A 24,423-nucleotide genomic window follows, 5' to 3' on the forward strand; every position below is an offset into this window, starting at 1 on the left:
TCATTCTCTGACCAGCTAAATAGAAAGGATATCATGTAGCTGATACTGAAGCCCTTGCAGGAAATACGACAGAAAAATAATCTACTGTATTTGCAACCCTTTCTTCCCACTGTCTTTAAAAACTGTAGTCACCTTTTTCTCAGTTTTGCAGTTTCTAAAGGTCTCTGCCTTGCTGAGCACTCTCATATTTCATCTCTGTTTAGGGTCATTCTGGAAGTTCCTAGAGAACATGGAAGACTAGTACCGACTTCTACCGATAAGGGCACAATTCTCTCTCTGCCGTGCACCTCTGACTTATGAACAGTTCAAACAACCTGAGTTCCTCCATCTCATGCTGAGTTAGTCAGGTGAAGACAAGGCTACAGTGGAGCAGCAGGAAGACCTTGCAAAAAGACAGAACACACGGAGAAAGGCATCGGGAGAGCAGGGGACTGTGGTCCCTTCAGGAAAAGCTGTCCTTGAGGCCAGAGCTCTGGACAGGCTGAAATGGCCCCATTCCCATGGGAACCAGAATCCTGGGGAACAGCAGCTCATCAAGACACAGAGCTGAACCTGAACTTCCAACTCCATCCTTTAGCAGCCCCTTTTTAGGAAGGAGAAAGCAAGCATTTCACAACCAGTCAGAAGTGACTTCACATGTTCACTTCCCCTAAAATAAGTCTTGCTGTCATTTTGAAATTTACAGTAGGGTGAAAAACATAACCAACAAAACACAAACTTGGTATTGCTGAACTGGTGGCAAAAAGAGCTAAGACAGTGACAGCTCGACACAGACTTGACAGCTGACATGAAACCATGATGCAGACCTGGTTTTCATCTCACTGTTACTAACAATATTCAAATTGGCAATCAATATTAAAATACATTGGCTCCCCAGAAACCTGTCTACCTCTTTGCTTTTCAAAACCCTTGTGAAAAGCTTTAGGGAAAAGGAAAGGATATTTCTTAACAAGGTACACAGTGGTACAGCCCTTCGCATTGGCACATATTGTACATAAATACGGTTCATCTTTAAGTGATAACTCTAGAAATCTGAAAAGCAGCAAGGAATGAGAAGGATGTTTCTGAAAGCATATGTTTCAGGTTTAAATGCTGGCACTGCTGGGGCCAAGGGGACAGGGGAGTGTTCATGACAACGGGCGCCCAGACACTGCCGCGACATCTGCCTGCTGCCCTCTGCTCAGGGCAAAGGCTGCATGTGGGCTGGAGACAGGCCATCACTGCAGTCCACACTCAGGGACATTCATCAGGTATCACCGTCTCCACCTCGCAGACCACACAGAGAGGGCAATGTGCTGACAGAATGAAGATGGTCTGACAGCATGGAGTCCTGGCCCTTGGAGAAGTCCATTAGAACCTGCACAGGGGGCACAGAGCGCAGGGGGACTAGAGACTTAGGGGGGCTGGGTGCAGTGGGTGGCGTGGGAGATGGGCTCAGTCAGACAGTGACACATCTTGAGGGTCGGGCCATCATCCGGAGGGATGCCATGCTCAGGGAACGGTGGGGTGCGGGAGGGGGATGCCCTGGAGGGTAGGTCTGAGTAGCCTGCTGACTCCGGGGCACAGCAGTGGGGACCAGAGCAGGAAAGCATGAGAAAGGAACCAGGCTGTCCTCCAGGAGGCAGGTGGGGGTGGACAGAGGCAGCAGGACTTGGCTCCCGGGCACTGCGGGGGGTGGCTCCCGCAGGCTGGACTTACGAGGCCGAAGGAGCAGAACCCCTCCTGCCCAGAGCTCCCCAGAAACCACTCTCCCGCCTCCCTGCACCCAACCGCCTGGTCTTGCCTGGGGCTCCCCGGAAACCCGACCCGCCTGCTTGCCTGCTGTCCTAAGCGCATCTCAGCCACTCTACCCTTCCTACCCACAGGCCCCACTGGGCTCTGGGCTGCCTGTGTGTCTGGCTGTGCTCTGCCCCCAGGCCTGAGAACCCAGCATCAGATGAGCCTTGGTTTGTTTGGGTCAGCTAAACGGAGTCTGAGGCTGGAGTTGGCAGAAACATCTGCATAATCGGGGATCAGAGCAGAGCCGATGGACTCTGCCTGAAACCCAGCGGGCTTGTAATTACAGGGGCGCTGGGAAGGGCGGTTCAAACAGGTCGCACAAGTTCCTCAAGCTTCCTCTGGGTGTAAACAGTCTGGAGCTGACTCTCACAAGGACATTGGAGAAGGCTTGCTTCTGTGACTTCACAGCTGGTTTACCTTGGCCAGCTCCTTTCTGTGGAACACAGGGGCCAAAGAAAACAGGAAGGCTGGAGGATTTGGAAGCAGGTCAGTGGGACCCCCCAGGATCCTAAGTGGATGTGCGGGAACGTGAATGCGGGTGCACAGCTCCTGCCACCCGTCCACCCCAAGTGTTGGCTCAGTTACCATGGGAACTGTGGGCCGACAGGTCAGGAACCTATAGGGTCATGTCACAGACATCTTCCCCTTTGCTCCTTTTACCCTTCTCTTTGGTTGGTGACCATCAAGCCCACTTCCCAGACAAATTACCTGATTACAACCAAAGCTCCAGGGTGAATCCAGTGGCCCAAGTGAGAAGAGAATGGGGCAGAACACCCCAAAGCTCGTGCTCTCCCACCCCATGCTGCCTCAGCCCTGAGACTCGAACCTTCACGCCCATGGCTCAATACCACAAAGAACCCCGGTGGAGTCTGGGTGTCCCCAGGAGCCCAAGGAAGCTTTTGGCTGTCTCACTACTGACTCGATGCGTAACACAGGGGGGCTCCTAGGCCAGTGCCCCGGACCACCCTGCCCTCCCCTAGCCGGCCCCTCTGCCCGTGTGCAGACTAGAGCCCACAGGACACAACCCCACACACCTTCTGACTGTGCCCTAACAGTATGGACCTTTGTCTTCCTCACTGACCATTTTTTCTTGACTGCCTTCCACTCACTGGGTCTCGGCACGCAATAAAAAGGTGAAATGTTAAACCAGAGAGAGACTAGAAGAAAATGGAGACAAACACCCTTGTGACTTAGGGCAGCAGAGGATCCCTTAAGCAAAATTTCAGAAGTAAAAGCTGTAAGTGTACACACACACACAAATTAAGGATTTCTGTTCTGAAACCAACAACATGGACAAAGTGAACATACTCAAATGCTGACTACTAGTTTGGCAAGTAGGCAGTGTGACAAGGGACTAAAATCTGGAATGTCCCAGGAAATCCTATATATTAATACAACATGAAAGAGAGGCCCCTGGGGGAGATGGGCAAAGGTGTAAAGTGGTAACTTCAGAGAGACGTGGAAGTCTGCAGGACTAATGGCCCAAGTGAGATGCTCATGCTCGTGGGACTTGGAGGAATGCCCATGAGAGCAGCAAGACAGTTCTTTACCTCAACAGGTGGGCACACAGTCAGAGTACGAAGCGCCCAATGCGGGGTGGAGCTGGGCACACAGGACCCCTTTCTGAATACACTGGTGGAAAAACCGCCTGGGGCAAGCCTGGGACAGCCAGGCAGTAATTAAGTCACTAAACATACACTGCAGAAGGAAACAGCAACCCACTCCAGTTATTCTTGCCTGGAAAATCCCATGGACAAGATCGCCTGCACCCGCAGACAGGCAACACCAACTCCCCACCACAGGGTCCTGCTGGCTGATCCACTTGGGGGCCACAAGGGCCCTTCCAAACACTGTCCCCATGCTCTGCAGTTGCAGCCTGCTCCACACAGGTCACAATGGTGCACGCTGAGCTCCCTGGCCAGCTGGCCTGCAAGCCCCGTGGTAACGGGCCCTGCACACAGAGGTTTTCCATCAGCGGCGGCATCATAATAGAGCACACCTATACTCTGCTAGGCAGCGTGCTCGCAGCTCCACATGTCACCTCATGTAATCCTGTGATGGCCCCAGGCAGTGAGATTTTACAGAAAAGGAAACAGGTTTGAAGAAGCAAAGTCACTCATAGTCATGCGGTCGAAGGGAGGCAGATCCCACCTTCCAGATTCTTCCTCAGGCTGAGGCGAGAGAGGGTGCAGAGCCCAGGCTTACCGGGTCAATCTCAGGTGATATGTCTGCTTCCAACCAGCCCTGCAGGTTCCAAGACAGGCCACAGATGACCTTGATTTTACCCTCAGAATGTTCATGCCCTTTAACCTGTGACCCTGCAGGCCCAAGACAACTGCCCTCTCTACACCCTGGAGAGGCAGGTCCAAGAGTAAGCCAGCTGTGCCAAGCTGACTGGACAATAAAGAAAAGCTGCTGATGGTGGCCCTCCAGGCAAGAGCACAGAGTTAGCGACAAATGCTTCACCCGAAGCTGCTCCAGGATGCCCAAGGCTCCAGGATTTTCTCAACCACCTTGAAAGACGAGCCTTCAGGAATTCCTTGATTACAGGCCTGCAGAGGTGGGCTGAGTGGGCCTTGGCTGTCTTGTTTGAATCCATCAGGCCCTGGCCCTCTCTGATGAGGCCACCTTCCCTCCACCTCCTCTCATGAGGGGAGCCACAAAGAACTGGCCCTGCCCTGACAGCAATGACTGGGTCTTTCTGCCTGCATTTCTGTCCCTCAGCTGTACCCATGCTTTTAGATGGGGGCAGCCATCACATAATAAATCCTGGCCATTTCTTCAAGCTGTCTATTCAGACACAACAGAAAGAGAGGAGACAGGATCAGATGATCTCTGAGGGCCCGTCACAATTCCAGGATTCCTAATTGAACAGTCTGTCAATGCCGCCAGCTGGCTGGCTACCTCTTGGAGCACTCATGACTCAATGATTGAGGGTCTGGCAATACCCTCTTGCCACTCACAAATATGGGGTGAACACCTACTGTGTGCCAACGACCATGCCAGGGGCCAGGGATGCAGGGGTGAACAAAGTGTTGTGGTTTCTGCTTTTGTGGGACTCGGGGTTAAGTAACAACTACAGACAGTGGCCACTTCTGGAAGGAACACTCTAGGTGGTCAGGGCTGCCTGGAGGAGGGTGAAGTCTGAGGTAAGAGCAGAAGCGACCTCTGGGGCAAGGCTGCTTGTGGAAGGCTTGAGGTTGAGGCCCACAGAGCATGAGCTCCACGCCATGCCACCAGCTCCGGGAAGGTCCCCTCTCTGTTACTCTTGCAGTGGTGTCTGCTGCCACGTGCAAAACGTGGCAACGTGGGGGGTTTGCAGGCAGGACTGTGCCTTTCTTCTCCTCCCTCCACCATGCCAGGAGCGCAAAGGGCACCCTCTAATGTGTTTTCAATGCCTGAATGGTGCTGGGAGCGGAGATTTCGTTCTGTGTAGACACAAGAGGACTGAGAAGTTGCTGAGCGCCCAGCGAGAGGCACAGGGAAGGAAGGAAGTCATGCTCCTTTATTCATTTTTCTCAATCCAATGAGTTCTTATGAAAGCTAAAAATCAGCTCTCAGAACACATCATCAGATACACACTCCACAGATGACAAATGAACAACTAATTCTGCCAAGTACAGACCAGCAGAAGAGCCTCATGGTTCTTTCACAGCACTCCCCCAGCTTTCAGTCAAATTCAGGCCCAGATCGATTTCTCTCGAAGTCCCTGGTGTCCAGGCAGCTGGGAGGGCTCCGGGAGTGGCCCTGCTGCGCCATGCTTCCCACTCACATTTGCGGAGTACTCCAGTACCTTTGCCCGGAAAATCCTATGGACGGAGAAGCCTGGTAGGCTACGTACAGTTCACGGGGTCGCAAAGAGTTGGACACGACTGAGCGATTTCACATCACTTCAGCAGACGCCACATCCATTCACACCAGCAGTGCCTCTTTCTCAGGCACCCTTCTTCAGTCTACCCCAACCCCTAGTCTGAACCTCTCTTTCCTAACAGGAGGTCACAGCTGATCTTAAGGCTGTAAGATCTGTGGGGCATGCTTGTAAACACCAAAGAGTGAGGGGTGTCCTTGGAGAACCAGGAGCTCTGTGCCTTGTGCTCAAACTGTCTCTGGGCGCCCTCATTTCTATAGGATCCCACCCCCAGTTCTCCAACCTGCCCTCCAGCTCACCCCGCATCCAGGCTCCCAACTCACCCTGCCCTGGAACAGAAGGTCTTGGAGCTCCTCACCTCAGCACTACCCTAAACCTGACCAGGCTCTTTATTCTCAAAACAGGATATTAATGCAGTTTACCTGGCAGGGCCCCAAGAGGCTCAGACATGGAGGCTCCTTGCCGGCCTGCCACTGCTGTTCATTAGCAGTCCCCGTTTCCAGCCTCCTCGAGCCCGACCTGTGTGCTCTGGCTCGACTCTGACCCACATGGGTCCTGTCTCTGCCTTGGGTCTCACTCTGGCCCAACTCCTGGTTTTCAGTTCTCACCCCCAACATTTCCCAGACTCACCTTCTGTTCCTGGAATTTGTACTCAAGTAGGAGGGTGAAGAAGATGAGGCTCATTACCCTGCAAGGCACCTTTTGTTGTTTTGAGCGTGTTACAGCACAAACCCTGAACTTCAACAACGTTAAAGATGACTGCATTATCATCCTTTAATCTAAATGCTCAAAATGACAAACTGAAAAATGGATGAAGGGGAAACTGAGAGATTCCAATTTTCAGATATAACTCAAAGGCAGAACAAAATAACGTAGAGAGGAAAGATATGTTTACACAAAGTTTGTTTCAGACCTCAACTCCTCAAGACTGGCCAGCCAGGTTCACTGCACTCTGCCCCTCCAGGAAATGTTGCTCAGATGTCAGGATAAAGGCCCAGTGATGCCTGGGGACTTGCCTGAGCACAGAACATGCCCCACTTGTGAGCCATTGCCCCGAAGACCCTGCACGGACCCCTGTCTTCCCGGCACACGTGTACGTGCACACACTCCTTCAGCCAAGCACCTGGGAAGTGGCAGGAGCACTTGGCTGCCTGGTGACAGCTCACTGCCCTCTTTCATTTCCCCCACACTCCAGCAGGCACTGTTTGAGTGGCACCTCCTTGCTGTGAGAGCTGCCCCAACCCAGACAGTGAGATCAGTTCCAGCTCTGTAAGTAAGGGCTCGCTGAAGACCAAGCCGCTTCTGGCAGAAACTCCAGCAGTAAAAGGAACACTAGGGGTAAAAAGCCAAATGATCTAGCGTAGAAATTGTCAGACTGGAAAAGTGAGAACAAACAGCAGTTCCTCCAGGTAGCACCCCCTTCCATGCCTACCCCCTCCTCAACTTGCTGCTTCCACAGTGTCCCACCCTCCCCAGGTCCCCAGTCCACCTTTCATGACTCCCACTTAAAAAAAAAAACAAAAAACCCTTCCCCACAGGACACAGCTCCTTCACCCCACCTCTGTACCTGGGTCCCTCAGCACTAAGCTCACTGCACCCACACCACACGTCTGTATAAAGACGTCTCAATGGGGCTAAGCCACCACAGGCTGCTTGAGCTCTCAGGACTTCTCCAGTTCTAAAAGCATGCATTTCTGTTTGTTACTGAGTAGAAATAGAAATTGTTTTCTCCCATAGGGCTTACACAAGTCACTTTTGCCATCACTGAAATCAAGTGAGAAAATAAAAATTAATCTTCAGAGGATAAGCTTGATGGCAAAAAAATCTTGACTGGTCAATTCTTTCCAGGAAAAAACGGAGTGATTCTTTACCGGGCATTTAGAACACTGGTGTTTAGACAGGGGAGGTACAAGCCTGCAGCGAGCGGAGCAAAGACCACCTGATTTGTCTGCCTTCACCTGTCTCCACAGGTGTGATGGTCACGCGTGAAGAGGAGACACATTAGGACCAGTCGGGCTCGGGAGTCATTTGGCCCCTGGCCCCGCAGACACTATCTCTAGTCCTCATGCCCTCCCTGGGAAGCAGGGATTAGCAATGCCATGTTCCTCCCAGGACTCTGGGCAGGTCATCTCTCTCCTCTGAGCCCTCAGGGTTTCACAGCAATGAATGTTGGCGCCAGGGCTGAACCCAGACAAGGGGCGACTTCACGCCGAAGCAGAGGCATTTGAGTATGTGGCATCTCTGCAAATGAACATGTCTCTTCTTGCTCCCAGGAGGCTGCAAGCAGAGGCAGGAGAGCATTCTAGAGGCAGCGGCTTGAGCCCCCAGCTGGCACAATCCCCACCCGGGCCTCAGTTTCCCCACCTGTAAAGTGGAGCTCACAATCGCAGAGGCAGTGGTGAGGACTGAGAGCACCCATGGAAAGCAGAGCAGGGGCCTGGCACAGAGCAAGTGTGCAACAAGTACCAGCCCCTATCACTGGTTTTCATTTCAAAACTCTTCATCCTGGCTTAGAACTCACAGAGAGTACACAGACCAGAAACACATAGCTTATGTGCACACAGCTCAAAGACTTAGTAGTGTACACACACCCAGCTGTGGGGTACAGGGGGTGGCAAAAATCACTGTTCAGTGAGGCTGGAGCCCAGGGCAGAGCTGGTGTCCAGCAGCTCCCAGCACGTGCTCAAGTCCTAGCCACACAAAACTCATGGTTTCACTTTGAAGGTGATGCAGAAAAGTGAAGCTTCCCACGCAGGGCAGGAATCACGCAGGGTTGCTTTTCTGATGGGCTGTCCTGGCTGCAGGGAGGACAACAGGTAGAACATCCAGTGGGACAGGGAGGCTGGTGCCCTAAGCCTTGGTCATGGCTCAACAGATACCAGAGCTTGCTTGTAAGAATGAACTGATGGATCTATTTGGAAACTGTGGTGAAATAAAGGCAAGCCACCAGCCTGCTGGGAGCTCTGTCCGAGCACTGCGGGATAAGTAGGAGGCCGACACCCCTACAGCAGGGCTGCTGCACAGGGCGGGCCCCCAGATCTGTGTGTGTGGGCAGGAGGAGGCAGAGGACACGTGGGAGGACCACTGCTGCCCAGAGGCAAGGAGACGGCCACTTTCACCCCCTCCTGCTTCCACGCGCAGCACCCGCGCCGCCGCCCAGGACTGCCCGCCACGACGAATGCTGGCTCTGGGGTCCCAGGACTGTGCACTCATTTTGGGACCCCAGGACTCAGCCTAGGGCCTGGATTGTGGTAGATGCCAAATCAGGCTTTACGGAATCCATGAACACGGGGCAGCAGCATCTTCTAAATGTTACTTACAAAAGTGGTCTCGAAGGATGGGAACAGGGAATCCCATCCTACATGGACGGCTTCCCAGACAAAACCCTGATGCCGAGGAGATGTTCTCACGTGCTGTGCCAAGTCCACAGTGCTCAAGTCTGAGAGGAACTGCAGAGAGAACCTTCTCTGAAGCAGACAGCAAATAGTCATGTGGCAACTCTTTGGGGCTAATGTTCTACAGCAAGACATCTATGTCCTCTTCATCTCCAAAATACTCTCCACCAAGGCTCCCTGTGCCCACGGAGAGTGCTCACAGGTCAGCCCCAGCCTGGCGTCATCCAGGGAGGCCTGAGCTCTAACAGCACCACTGCTGACAGCTGAACAGGGCTCCTCTTCAGGGATGTGAGCGAGCTGCAGGGCTGGGACCCAGAAATCAGCAGTCTGCCCTCCCAACCTGGCCCTCAGGAGCCCTCAGAGACTGAGGCAGCAGCCCTCAGGCCTGCTGGGCCCAAACCCACTGTCGTGTTCCCAGAACCTGCCAGGGCAGAGGGCAGCCAGGCTTCCCCAATGGCACTGGGAAAGTGCCATGGCCTGCGGCCTTGGCTCTCCCTGTGCCCCAGCCTCCAGAGCCAGAGAGGAGACCCAAGGCAGGGCCTGGAGTTGGAGATGTGGGGGTGTGCCTGCAGGCTCCCCGAGTGAGCTAGAGGACTTGCCAGAAGCAACCGACCCACCCACGCCCTGCTGGGAAGCCTGTGGGCAGGATGGGCCAGGCTCCAACTCTAGCCAGTTGGTGGCTAAAGGAGTCACCTTGGGGAACCACCTTGACTCAGCCTCAACCTATCTGTACCCACATGACTGCTCAGCCCCCAAACAGGCAGTTGACTCCAAAGAGGTCAAGACCCTCAGCCTCTGCAGGACCATGCTCACTGCAATCTCCAGACATTGTTCTGGCCTAGAAAGCTGTTCCTCCTCTGGCTCCCAGCCCTACCTGCCCCACACACCTTCTCTGGTGAGGCCAGCAGCGGGCCCCTCTCTGAACGCCATGATACCAAGGGCAGAGCTGTAGCTTGACCTCACTGCCCTCGCTCTCCGTGGAAGCCACCGTCCTTTCTCCTCCAGCTCCTCCATTGTGGGGATCAGCCCCCCACCCTCCTCGCTTCTGAATCGTTTCCTACAGTGTTGCAGTGTTGGGGATACAGAAAGTGTCCCCTCCAACTAACTACTAACTGGCAGATATGTCCCTGTGAGTAATCCCTCCTCCTCCCAAGAGCACCCCTCGTTCATTCGTCCATCTGGTGAACATCTGGGTGCTTAGCACCGACCCTGCCCATCTTCCATGCCACCTTCCCTGCCCCCTCCTCCAGGGGGAGCCCCACTGGCCCCTGGGCGCCCCAGCAAATTCTACAGCGCCTCGCACAATGATCCCTGTGTCTCCTGCCTCAGGGAGCTTACTTTCGAATGTCACAGCCACAGGCTCCTGCAGGGAAGTGCCACATGTCCCCTGCGCAGGCACACAGCCAGCGCATGGAAGAAGCCAGCATGACCCAGTTATGCGCTGGGTTATTCAGTTAGCACCTTGTGGTGGAAAGGGGTAAAATCAGACACAAAAGGCCTTCTACCTCGAGACTTCAATGCTTTCCTTAGATTTGCACAACAGTCCTGTGGGGTCACACCAGTGAGAAGTGGCCTTCCATAGGAAAGAGGGACCTTGCTGGCAGCCTGGAGACGTGCAGCTGGCAGCGTGCACTTGGGTTGCTCAGAGCTGGTTCGGTTGAGCAATCACACCTCCACTCAGGGCACGACTGTCAAGGTGGGCGGGAGGGGGGAGAGGCACTGCTGCTCTGTGCGAGCTGAAGAGCGGTGTCAGGGGCAGTGCCACCAGATGAGCAGAGCCTGTCTAGAAAATAAACCCATCTGCCTTTGTATCCTTTGGACAAGAGATGTTCTCGTCTACTGACACTGCAGTTAAGAAGTTAACAGGGAGCCTAGGGGTTTACAACAGTGACAGGGCTTGTTCAAGCCACTTGACTTAATATATGCTGACAATACACACTGCAACTTTCACCTACATTTTATTTTTTTAACAAGCAGCTGAAGACTTCTAAAATAGAACTATATTTAGCTACTTAATTTTTCCACAGAAGTTTCTGACATCAACTGGGTTATTAAGACAGTGCTAACCAACACCCCCCACAGTAACAGATTATATGTTGTGTGTGTGTGTGATGACCCCCACCCCCTGCATCAGAGGGACAGAGCTCCCAGCTGGCACCTGTCTTGATGCCTGACACCACTTTACATGTATTCATTCCCTAACTCGGGCTTCCCTGGTGGCTCAGGCGGTAAGAATCTGCCTGCAATGCAGGAGACCAAGGTTCAATCCTGGGGTTGGGAAGATCCACTGGAAAAGGGAACAGCTACCCACTCCAGTATTCTGGCCTGGAGAATTCCATGGACTGTATAGTCCATGGGGTCACAAACAGTCAGACACGACTGAGCAGCTTTCACTTTTACTTTCATTCCCTAACTCTCACAATGCTAGGATGTGGCTACTGTTAATATCCCCATTTTACAGATTGGGAAATTTGAGGATAAGAAAAAGTAGTAACTTGCCTAAAGCTACACACACACACACACACACACAGAGTAAGTGACAAGGCAGGGAGTCACACCCAGGCCACTTGGTTCCAAAGCCTATCCCTGGCCTCTCCAGGTCCACCCCTCAAGAGGCCTTTTGTGTGCGCTAGCCTCCCTGTACTGCCACCGCGCTCCAGGCAGGTGCTGACTGAGGCCAATGGCACTGTTACCACAGTTACCAAACAGGAGCTTTCCCCATGACTAAAGGATTCTGCCGGTAGTTTCAGATCAGTGTTGAGACGGATGAGGACCTGCGTTTCTAAAGGCAGGCTTCACAGGCACTCACAGGGAGGCTCTGCAGTCAGCACCGGGTCCCCAAGGGCTTCCACGATGCTGGGCAGGCCACGGGCTCCAGGGCCCAACTGTCTGTGAACCCAGACCTGCCTATGGGCCATGCAGGTCCTGAATCCCAGTCACATCCCTGAGGCACTTCCACCTGCATCTCAGAACTGCCTGTTCTGATCCAGCTTCACCACCAATCCTTCTGCACGCCGTGAGAGTGCACCTGACCCTGCCAAGGGGCCGCTGCGGCCGAGCAGCTGGGATGTACCCAAAACTCTGTTGCTGCCTTTGCTGAGGTGTTCCCCAGGTCACACATGCCTCTCCGGCTACTGAGACTGAGCTCCAGCCCGGATCCCCACCAGGAAGGTAGCTGAGGAACAGGGACTCAGGCGGTCATACGTCCCATGGGAACTCACGGGGCCTAGCACACAGTAGGTGGTCAATAAAAACTGACTTCCAATAAAATAAAGTAGTCAGCTAAAAGGCAATGATGACCTTTCCCCCAATACACAGAGAAGAAAAGTGTTCAGAGAAGTTTGAGTTGGGCTCCTGTGATCACTTGTCTGTGTTAAGGCTGTAGTATCGACAGTATTTGATGTTAGACAAAATCGCACATCTAATTAATCTAAGTTAACAGAACTCCGTGCTTGTCTCCGGCAAACCACAGGCTCCACCATGGGGCTCTGCAGCACCTGGGCCTTTTGTGTCAGGAAAGCATCACAGGGCTCCGATGTTGCCATTCTTGTCTCATGGTGGCAGCCTCCCTTGAAGACCAGTACCATCATCCCTCTTAGAGCTGAAAACACTGCAGCTCAGATCAGTCAAGCAACTCGCCCAAGGTCACACAGATAGCTAGTAATGGCGCAGCTGGGATCAGAACCTGGAGCTTTCCAACTACAAAGCCAGTGCTCTTTCCACTAAGCCCACAGCTGCTGGGATGGTTCCAGGGGTTTTGACACATGTTTAGTTGCTAAGTCATGTCCAGCTCTTTTGTGACCCCATGGACTGTAGCCTGCCCAGGCTCCTCTGTCCATGGGATATCCCAGGCAAGAATACTGAAGTGAGTTGCCATTTCCTTTTCCAGGGATCTTCCCCACCCAAGAATCGAACTCGCATCTCCTGCATTGGAAGCTGGATTCTTTACCACTGAGCTACCTGGGAAGCCCAAGCAGCCACATAAACAAGATTTCATGGACTCTGTTTTATCCAGCAGGTAAGAAGTAAGTGCCCAGTGGCTCAGCAGTAAAGAATCTGCCTGCCAGTGCAGGAGATGTGGGGAAGATCCCCTAGAGAAGGAAATGGCAACTCACTCCAATACTGTTGCCTGGGAAATCCCATGGACAGAGGAGCCTGGCAAGCAAGCCATGGGGTCGCAAAGAGTCGGACACGACTGAGTGACAAAATAACAACAAAGAAATAAGTGGGACTCAGGAAGAATTATCTCCACTAAAAAACAAACAAAAAAACCCAAGCCACAACATAATCTGATTAGGAAAGGAATTCGTCGCAGGCACAGACAGACAAGAAGATGCTCCAAGAAGTCCAAGGGCAATTTGTTCAGCCTCCTGGCCACTTGCCTGCGTTGCCCAAAGTGTTGTCACATCACTACCACCCATTGTTCTACAAAACTCAAGAGTAATGCCGCTACTGAGACCAAGCCTGGTAATCAGTATATGTCATTTCAAGTCACAGCAGGGTTGAGCATGGAAAGGAAGCTATGAGAATGGACAAACTGATTAGACCTTAAATGAACATCTCTAACCTCTTCTGTTATCAAACTTTTCTAGCAAGGTAAGTTTACCATCCTCACAGAGAGCTAGGCCATACTCGCTGCCACTTAGATTGGAGGTCTGGCTGGTTCTGGTGTATGGTCATCTCATCACCCCAGCCCCAGTCAATAAAGAGGGGGTGTCAGGCACCACTGGCTTGGTCTCTGCATTCATCCAGAAGAAAGTATGGGCATTACCTCCCAGAAGCTGTCGCTGGACACTTCGACTCCAACAGAATCATCGTAAGTGACAGACATCTCTCCAAAGGGTGAGGGAGCAGCAGGGAGTGCTTAAATTAGAGGTCCACTTCAGATGCTCAAAATCTGGGGACACACCTATAAAACAAAAAACACAACATTGCAGCTTTTAAATTCCCAATGTAAAGAAGCAAGCTGTCTCCATTTCACAACTTCCATTTCCATGACTGCCTTCAATGCAGCACAGTCCACAATCTCCTTCAGTGGACGAAAGTCAAACACTCCAAACTCAGCACTGACATACATGTGCGTGTTATATGTGTGGTGTGTATTTCACATTAACAAGTAAACCTTTGCAACATCTTACTGAAGACTTTGAAAAGCTTTCTGAAGAACAGTCTGCACACTTAAATCAACAGGCTGATACACTTAACGCCTCATCCCTTGGAGAAAGGGGCAGAGACCCTGCGAGGAGAACAGGCAAAAGCAGAGTCGCTGCATCTCTGGGCTTGCCCTGTTCCAGCCTGTCCTACTCATCCCACACGACAAGGACCTGGGGCAAAATGTGAGTGGAAATAATCCATCTTTCACACCTGACTCCACTCTCCAGTTCCCACCAGGCTTTGCTTGTGTTGGGGGCTGTTTCCCTCTTCCCATGACTGGCTCATCTCAGCCACTGAGGCCCTGGATTCAGACCAGTTTATTCTGACACAGTCTGTGTGAGGGTCAGCTAGAAGGAGTAAAGACAAACAAGCGAAAGTGATCGTCTCTGAGCAATGATTCAATGATCTAAATCCAAGTGAGGGCAATGGGGTGATAATTTCCCCTGCTAGAAGGAAGAAGTTGAAGGACTCCAGCTATGTTCACAAGCACAAATCACACTGATGGAATGACCCATCCACAGCCCCATGAGATTCCCTGACTTCTTAGTGACAGAGTGAGACTCAAGTCTCCTTCACAGCACCCTGCACTGAGATCTCACAGCCAGAGATCTGAAACGCTCCTACCACAGTCAGGAGACAGCTGAGACATGGGAGGGAGAAGGCAGAGTGATCTACACTGTTACACCTACAGGTGCAAGACTGTTCTAGGTGCCTTTCCATGCTATAATCCTGGGATTCCCTGTGAGACAGTCTACAAGCACAGTAAGGAACACGAGCTGCCTGGGCTCTAATCCCAGACGTGCTACTCATTAGCCAGGCAACAGTGGGCAAGGTACCTAACCTCTCTGTGCCTCAATGGCCTTATCTTGTCAACAAGAGACGATAATGTAACTCAGACAATAATGTATCACAGAATTACTGTGAAGGTTCAACACGGCCAGACATACCAGGAGAACAGTACATGGTCCCCAGTAAGTGACACATACTAAGTTACAATGCGATTATTATTAGATAGCAGGTATAATCACTTTCATCTATACTTTGAGCTGATAAAACTGAGGTTAAGGGAGGCTAGGTAACTGGTCCATGGTCACCCAAGCAGGACACCAACTGTGCCTGCTTACGAAGGTACTATTCTCTATCATACTAAGATGTTTTCTAGAAACAATCTCAAGTTTAAATAAATAAGGTGTCTTATAACCTAAGATCTAGCTGTGGATTAAAAGGTTTAATCTGATGGATTTCCAGCTTCCAAACTTGAACACAGCCCCCTATTCTCAATACATTTAAAGAGCAAGTTATGGTCCCTTCAGCCAAGCATCCCACACGCATGCACTCCGTAAGCAGGCAGAGTGGCCCAAGTGCCGCACATTCATTCTACCTAGCAGCACGCCACAGAGGCAGCGTGTCCTCCTGACCCTGGATATCGCAATGGCTGGGCAGGCTTCACAGGCCAGGGCCCTGGTGCTGCATCTCACAGCATCCCCTTCTGGTGGGATCCCATGCTCTGAGCCAAGGCTCTCCTAGAAGCACCCCAGCGCACGACTGCAGCAGCAGAGAGTTTTCTAACTAGAGCAGCTGGTCTCTGTTTCAGGCTTCTCAGGGAATATCTGAGCTCTGGCTCAGGCGAGTCTCAAAGTGGCCAAATCAAGCCACTGGCTAAGCTGCCTGGCCAGCCCCAGGGAGCAGCTGCAGGGAGCAGGTGCAGGGGAGAGCGGTGCTTGCTCTGGGCAGAGAAGCAACTTGACATCTGAAAAGTTCACTTTCAGGAAGTCATTTTCTTGCCTGGGTTCAGTCCTGGCTTAGACACTAATAGAAGATCAGTTCTGCACAAGATCGATTAAGAGCCTGTGAAGTGCCAGCATATTAAAAAGCAGAGACATCACTTTGCTGACAAAGGTCCATATAATAAAAGTTATGATTTTTCCAGTAGTAATGTATAGATGTGAGACTTGGACCATAAAGAAGGCTGAGCGCCAAAGAAGTGATATGTTCGAATTGTGGTGCTGGAGAAGACCCTTGAGAGTCCCTTGGACTTCAGGGAGATCACACCGGTCAATCCTAAAGGAAATCAACCCTGAATATTCATTGGAAGGACTGATGCTGAAGCTCCAATACTTTGGCCACCTGATGCAAAGAGCTGACTCAGTAGAAAAAACCCTGATGCTGGGAAGGATTGAAGGCGGGAGGAGAACGGGGCGACAGAGGATGAGATGGTTGGATGGCATCACCGACTCGATGGACAAGAGTTTGAGCAAGCTCCAGGAATTGGTGATAGACAGGGAAACCTGGCATGCTGCAATCCATGGGGTGGTAAAGAGTTGGACACGACTGAGCGACTGAACTGAGCTGTCCTGGGACCTTATCTTCCCATCAAAAGTGTATAAAAAACAAATTGAGACTTGAGAACAAGAAAATCCTAAGGTAAAGATGTACAAATCATCGGCCCTCTCCTCCCACTGCTGATAAGCACATCCGTGGTCCCCCTCAGAAGACGACTGCTGAATACATTCTAAGAGACTTTCTTCAGGAATCCAGGCATGACTGAGGTGGGGGAAAAAGTGCCCAGATCTCTGGGTTTCAGTGACTTCAGCTGCCGATGGACGTAAACACTGTGAGTCAGTACGTACTAAGTTGCTTTAATCATGTCTGACTTTTTGCAACTCTATGGGTCATAGCTCACCAGGCTCCTCTGTCCATGAGATTCTCCAGGCAAGGGTACTGGAGTGGGTGTCATGCCTCCTCCAGGCATCTTCCCAACCCAGGGATTGAATCCGCATCTCTTTTGTCTCTTAGCAGACGGGTTCTTTACCACTAGTGCCTCCTGGGAAGCCCCGAGTCAGAGCCATTCCTAAAACGGTGGGCAGAATCTCAAAGGTTAACGGAGGCTGCCAAGGGTGCCCTTGGTCCAATCTGGGAGCTGGCATAACTTCTCTCCTCCCATCTGGGCCTGATAAAAGATATCAGGTAAGTAATGGTACACATTACATAAGTACATTCAGCTCCCCCTTAATGCCCTTAATTTGTTCCAAGAAAAAGAAATAGAACAGGTCATTAGGTCAAAAGGCAAGAAGATTCTGAGAAAAGGCGCATGTAGCTTGTGCGTGCATACTAAATCACTCCGACGTGTCTGACTCTTTGCGGCCCCATGGACTGTAACCCACCAGGCTCATCTGCCCATGGGATTCTCCAGGCAAGAATTCTAGAGTGGGTTGCCATGCCCTCCTCCAGGGGATCTTCCTGATCCAGAGATTGAACCCATGACTCATGTCTCCCACATTGGCAGACAGGTTCTTTACCATTAGCGCTTCATCTACCCTCAAAGTCGTCCTTGGAGAAGCCACCTCTGATCCTCGGTGACTTCAGAAGGCAGAAGAGAAGGGAGGCATCCTCGCTGCTGCCCATACACAACACTAGCCTGGCCTGTGCTGCCCTGCAGGCCTGGCCGTGAGCATATGCTGGGTCTAGGGTTTGTTCCTCCCTCCTTGTCCAGGGTGGGAGATTCTTCATTGATTAATGAAGTCCCTACAGTTTCTTCTAAGCCACTCTCTGGCCCAGAGTGAGGGGAGAATCATTCCTTCAGTAAGGAGTGGATCTCCCATTCATTCTACACACCGATGTTTGAGAACTTACTACGTGCCGGTCACTCAGAGTCCCGCGGATGGAGCAATTCGCAGGACTGACACAGGCCCTGCACGCGCAGGCCAGGTGTCTGAGCAGGGCAGACTGACACACAGTAAGGTGAAAACAGCTGCGAGTGTGAACAGGGCTAGAACAGAGATAAATGAGGTGCTGTGAGTGAGTGGAGGGAAGCTCTTGTGGAGGCAGAATGGTCCTGCCTCTCTGAGGACCCAAGGTGGAGAGCAAGTGGGCGTGAAGTGTGTAAAGGACAAGGGAGGGGCCTTTCCAGCAGGGGGCGGCCCCTGGGAACAAAGGTCCTAGCGGCAGCCCCAGCAGGGCCGGAGCCCACAGACCCGCCTGAGGCGTCACTGAGGACTCCAGGGAGGAATGGAGCTGCATGGCAACTCAGATCTTCTATCTGCTAACTGATAAAAATTCAAGCCTCAAGTAGCTGTAAGATGCACTACTGAAAATCAAGCATCCAAATGCATGGTCTTCCATACCTGTCCTTACCTGCGCTGCCTCTCAACATGTGATATGTATGACAAAAAAGAAACACCCAGCCTTTGATCCAACTAGTTCTTCTAAAACTTTTCCTACTGATAAACTCACCCAAAGGTCAAAGGTAGGTAGGAATTCACGGTGGTACTGATTTTAATAGCAGGAAGAATAAGATACCGAAAGCCACCTCACTGTGCATCAAGAATCAAAAGTGCTGATACAGCCCCGGAGTGGAACACAGGCAGCCAGAGGAGAAAGGGCAGGGGACTGTGTGTACAGCCGTGGATGAAGGACGCACAGTGTTCCTGCATATCAAGTGGAATCAAGTGTGACACCATAGATACAGTCTGATCCCACTGGTATTAAAACACAATCGGGGGACTTCCCTGGTGGTCCAGAGGTTAAGACTCTGCACTCCCGATGCAAGGTGCCCAGGTTTGATCCCTGGTAAGGGAACTGCTGCTGCTGCTGCTGCTAAGTCGCTTCAGTCGTGTCCGACTCTGTGCGACCCCATAGACGGCAGCCCACCAGGCTCTCCCGTCCCTGGGATTCTCCAGGCAAGAACACTGGAGTGGGTTGCCATTTCCTTCTCTGATGCATTTAATTGAAAATTGATAGTGAAGTCACTCAGTAAGTGTCCGACTCTTCGAGACCCATGGACTGCAGCCCACCAGGCTCCTCCGTCCATGGGATTTTCTAGGCAAGAGTACTGGAGTGGGGTGCCATCGCCTTCTCCTGGTAAGGGAACTAGATCCCATATACCAGAGCTAAGACCTAGTGCAGCCAAAAAAACCCCCAAAGTATGTCAATGTGCAGAAAGCCCCAGTGAGTCTCAAACTTGTGGCAGTGCAGAGCAAACTTGCATATTTTACCTCGTCACCTTCTAAATTATTTGAAAAATTTGACTATCACCACGTAATATTTTTAGGATACAAAAACCATTAATGAAAATACCTCACTTTGTTTTGTCAGTGGCCTGTCCAGGAATGAAGGTGTGGCCCTCTGAGCCACGTGACTGCACCACAGCTTCGAAAAAGGACCGACCAGCCCCTCTTGAAACCCCAACAGCTCTGCCGACCGGAAGCACCTCTCTGCTGCAAGATTGCAGTCATCTCCCCATGGTGTCCTGGCTTGCCCTGCCTTTCAGTTTATTCTCAACACAGAGACCCTTTCAAAACTCAAGTCAGAAGACCACAGAGCAGTCACTCAATAAAAACTTGCTAGATGGATTCAGGATGAGAAAAGTTGAAGTGAAAAGTCTGGGCAATTTTGATTCACACAGACTGAAGATCAACCGATGGGAAATAATTGGGACATTTATGTGAAGATGTTTTGGCTCCAGTGGTTAGAATTCTTCTATAAACACTACTGCACACGTTAAACTAAACCACAACTGGTTTAGCAACCACAGTGGGGGCTGTGTGGCTCAGGGCCAGGCTGTCTACCACCAGCCACACAGGAAGCCCTTCTCCTGCTCAGCCCCGGGGGCCGACCACCAGCAGGGCCCACAAGCTGCTGGGAACCCTCTGCCTCCAGCCTCAGTTCAGGCTCTCCCTGTATGTCCAGTCAGTTCCTCTTAAGAAAGAATGGGGTTGCCTGCTTTTCTTTAGCCCTCAAGCCACCTCCCACACGGGGGCTGCTCAGAGAGTAAGACCCGAGGCAATATACTGCTTTACACAACCGACAAAGCACTTTTTTTTTTTTAATGGCTCAAATGTGCAGCACAGCCTATTTTGTTTCCAATGATTTCATCTGGAAAACTGAACATTCCTCAAAGGAAGAGATAGAGATCAGCAAATAAAGTGACTTATATCTCTGGAACATTGTGTAGTGCGCATACCTCAACCATGGAAAACAGCTCCGTCTGAGGGAAACACACCGAGGCCACGGCTCGGCAAGCCCCACACCCGGATGGGGTGGGGAGGGTCCTCCAGAAGCACGTACGGGGTGGGGTAGGGTGTGCAGAGTGGGCCAAACACACTCAAAAGTACTTCCAGAGATTAACAAGGCTGTCAGCCTCTCTCACAGACAGAGCTTGGTGTTGCCGAGAAAACCACCTCCTGAAACTTGGGACTGTCTCATTTTGTCTAGTCAACACTACAGGGCCTCTTTTTCTGACAGAAAACAATCGTGTTGGGTTAGGTGAGAGATAAACAAATTTTTCTAAACAGGGACGCTATTCCCACTGTCAGACGTGGCACTGCTTTTGCACAGCACGGCACCAGTTCCAAAGCAGGTGCGTTCCCACCCGGCCGTGACGACCTGGCTCCCAGAGCTTTGCTCATTTGACTCACCTTATACTGCTGAGGAGAAGGCAATGGCACCCCACTCCAGTACTCTTGCCTGGAAAATCCCATGGACGGAGGAGCCTGGTGGGCTGCAGTCCATGGGGTTGCTCAGAGTCAGACACGACTGAGCAACTTCCCTTTCACTTTTCACTTTCATGCACTGGAGAAGGAAATGGCAACCCACTCCAGTGTTCTTGCTTGGAGAATCCCAGGGACGGGGGAGCCTGGTGGGCTGCCGTCTATGGGGTCATACAGAGTCGGACACGACTAAAGAGACTTAGCAGCAGCAGCATACTGCTGAACCTGTGACAGTTTCAAGTCCAAATGTCTATTCCTTCGGCTACCGCAGGGCTGTCAAAACCAGTGAGGGCTCCTCTCAGTGGGGCTCAGTTCCGCCAGCTGCATTCTCATTACTCAGCCCTTTCCTCTGCCATCTACAGTCTGTCTCTGCTGCAATCACAGCAAACATGCCATCCTGCGGTTGGCTTTTTTCAGTTGCATAATGAGCATTTCCCCTGTTGTCCGTGCTGTCTCCCCGACGCTCTGAACAGCTACATGACATCACGTCTTGGCCCACATTGCACCCGGCCCCCACCGTCAGTAACCTTGGGGGTCTGGGTCTTTCCCAGTCAGCACCAAGACTGGGGGAAGGTCACAGTACACACAGCTTCCCACCCTGTCCTGTTACTTCACCGGGGGCTCGGGCTCACGCATTTTAACGATATTTGGTTAACCTCTCAAATGCAATTCAAAAAGCAAGAGTTTGATCCGACATCCTCAACCTACATGTACAGGGGAGATTACACACTCAAGAAAGATACCTTGAGAGGCATAGGAGAAAAAATGACTCAAAAACACACCATGGTCTTTGGAGACTTGCTTGTTTCACACGATGAATCTGAGGACATTTTAGAAGATGAAATAGCACTGACAATATTACACATGAATAAGAAATAGAAAAGGGAAAAGAAAAGAATAAGCGCCTGTAAAAAGGAGACTTCAGCTGTAGGGGAGACAAGGGAGCCTCATCACAGCTTCTAATTTCTCACTTGGTAAATACAGAGATCAGACTTCCTGGGGTTTTTGTTTGATTTTAAAAGCTTCCAGTAAACAAACATTTATGAGAGGGACTTCCCTGGTGGTCCAGTGGCTAAGACTCCTAGCTCCCAATGCCAGGGGCCCAGGTTCAATTCCTGATGAGGGAACTAGATTCCACACACCCCAACTAAAGACCCCACATCCCACAGGGAAGATCAAAGATGCCATGCGCCACAACTAAGACCTGGCACAGCCAAACAAATGATTTTTTAAAAATTTTGAAGCTTTACATATGAAATTCCTTTGATGTACACATTTTCAGAATGTTCAAGACTCACTCCATTCAACCCTTCCCGGACACAGCTATCCACACTTGGATATCCTGGTGGGCTGATGTCCTTTCACCTAGAGGGAGATTGTCAATGCCTGTACACAACTAATTCCCCCTAAGAGGCAGCGATGGGAGTGGTTCATCTGTCTGGTTTAGGGTATCACTGGCTATACATTGCTAGGAATGCCAATTTTTAAACAAAAATACACATTAGATATTTATATACCTCAAATAAACAAACCCAATAAAGCTACACTGATCGTATTTACTTTTTGATGATTCAGAAGTCATTTTTCACTCTTATGAAGGGCTCTCACAGCCAAAATTTGGAAGACTCCCTCCAAATTTGCCACACAAACAGCTGTGGGACCTTGGGCATTTTCTCAACATCCCACTACCTTCAATTAAAGAGTGTGTGATGAAGTATACTCTTAAATTTCTCTGAGTTTACAATGTTTTAGAAGAGCCTCCTACTGGCAAGAGATGATAAGAGAATTAGAGTGGACTCAAGCCAAGTCATCCTAAGAGTAAGGTCATTTGCAATAACCTTCACTGCTAAGACTTTCCTGGTGGTCCAGTGGTTAAGACTCTGCACTTTCACTGCAAGGGGCGCAGGTTTGATTGATCCCTGGTTGGGGAACTAAGATTCCATATAGCACATGGTGTGGCCAAAAAGTTAAAAAAAAGAAAAAGAAAAAGAGAGAGAGAAGAATAAACAGCATGCTGACAAAAACAAAAAAACACCTCCATGATTTGGGTCATCCAGTTTTTCTATCTGGTTTGAGCCAATGGGAAAATTTAAGAACTACAAAATGAAAGCTTCTGACAGCTCAGGTTCAAAAGTAAATTTGTCATTCTAAGTGAAGTCAAGTCAGAGAAATACAAATATCATATGATATCACTTTTATGTAGAATCTTAAAAACTGATGCAAATTAACTTATTTACAAAACAGAAAGAGACTCACAGACTTAGAAAACAAACTTCTGATTACCAAAGGAGAAAGTGAGGAATAGCAATTAAGTAGGAGGTTGGGATTAACATACACACACTCCTGCTGCTGCTAAGTCACTTCAGTCATGTCTGACTCTGTGCGACCCCATAGATGGCAGCCCACCAGGCTCCCCCGTCCCTGGGATTCTCCAGGCAAGAACACTGGAGTGGGTTGCCATTTCCTTCTCCAATGCATGAAAGTGAAAAGTGAAAGTGAAGTCGCTCAGTCGTGTCCGACTCTTAGCAACCCCATGGACTGTAGCCCACCAGGCTCCTCCATCCATGGGATTTTCCTGTCAAGAGTACTGGAGTGGGGTGCCATCGCCTTCTCCGAACATACACACACTACTATATATCAAATAATCAAAAAAGACCTACTGTAGAGTATAGAGATCTCTACTCAATACTCTATAATAATCATATGGGGAAAGATTCTAAAAAAGAAAGAAGAAAAGATATATGTATAACTGAAGTACTTTACTACACACCTGAAACACAACACTGTAAATCAATTATACTCCAATATAAAATAAAAATTTAAAAAACAAAAGTAAATCTAACCTTGAAGTACCTGCACTTTTTTCTTACTGATATCCCTAATCTTAGATGCTAAATGTATAGTGTGATGATTACTAATGAGATGTTAGACAAGTTTGAATAATTTGAACTAACATTCAAGCTCCTGGTATATTCTTTATGACTTAAATGTATTTACATGTGCTTCCTTGATTAAAAGAATGAAAATATTAAGCAAATGAAAGTAATAAACTGAGAAACCTCACTACTACGGCTGCAGCAGACGCAGCATTTGGGCAAAAAGTAGGTGATGAGGGGCCATTTCAGTTATCAGTCACTATGGCTGACAGGGGCACTGGCAGCACATGAGCTGATATAGTAATTTGCTGGACTCAAACATCAAGTCTGATAGGGACCAAATGGGTAGAAGGGAGATGCCAAGTAGGGCAAAACAGGAAACCTGTCAAGCCTAGGACAGCAGGGAGAAAGACCAGGGGAAAAAAGGGGCCAAAAGCTGGCCATGGTTCAGGCAGGCCTGCCCCTCACAGGGGTCTTACCTGGTCAGCATCCACATACCCCACGGCCATCAGACATGTATCAGCGAGGGTGGAACTCTAACCTGGATAGTCCAGGACTGTCTTCCACCTTTTCTTCCCTCAGCCCACGTTTACAAGCCCTAATCAATTTGCAGATACCAGTGAGAGTGGTGAGGTGTTCACATTTGCCTTCAGAGTGGTATGGGACACAGTCTCTGTCCTCAGCAGATGGCAGAATTAACAAATCAATATTTATTGAGCACTTTCTAGGTGCTAGGTACCATTCATTCTCGGAACAGCACTACCAGGAAGCTACTATCACCCTCATTTTACAGATGAAGAAATAAGGCACAAAAGCACTTCAATAACTTGATCAAGGCCACAGAGCTAGGAAGTAGCAGAAAA

The 24,423-nt window shown here is 50.4% G+C and overlaps 1 protein-coding gene across 5 annotated transcripts in view; it reads right to left on the reverse strand.

Annotated features, from left to right (window-relative positions):
• PACSIN2 (protein kinase C and casein kinase substrate in neurons 2) overlaps positions 1–24,423 on the reverse strand; it is a 115,434-nt gene that overhangs the window by 19,771 nt on the left and 71,240 nt on the right. For 4 of the 5 annotated variants that reach the window (XM_019961936.2, XM_019961933.2, XM_070790532.1 and 1 more), the window contains exon 2: positions 13,814–13,951. The exons of the other annotated variant lie outside the window; for it this stretch is intronic. In XM_019961936.2, coding sequence (XP_019817495.1) covers positions 13,814–13,873 — 60 coding nt within the window. In that variant the 5' untranslated portion in view covers positions 13,874–13,951. The remainder of the gene's footprint in view (positions 1–13,813; positions 13,952–24,423) is intronic. 5 annotated transcript variants of the gene reach the window in all.

Source organism: Bos indicus, chromosome 5, assembly GCF_029378745.1.
Source record: "Bos indicus isolate NIAB-ARS_2022 breed Sahiwal x Tharparkar chromosome 5, NIAB-ARS_B.indTharparkar_mat_pri_1.0, whole genome shotgun sequence".
Lineage (NCBI taxonomy): Eukaryota > Metazoa > Chordata > Mammalia > Artiodactyla > Bovidae > Bos > Bos indicus.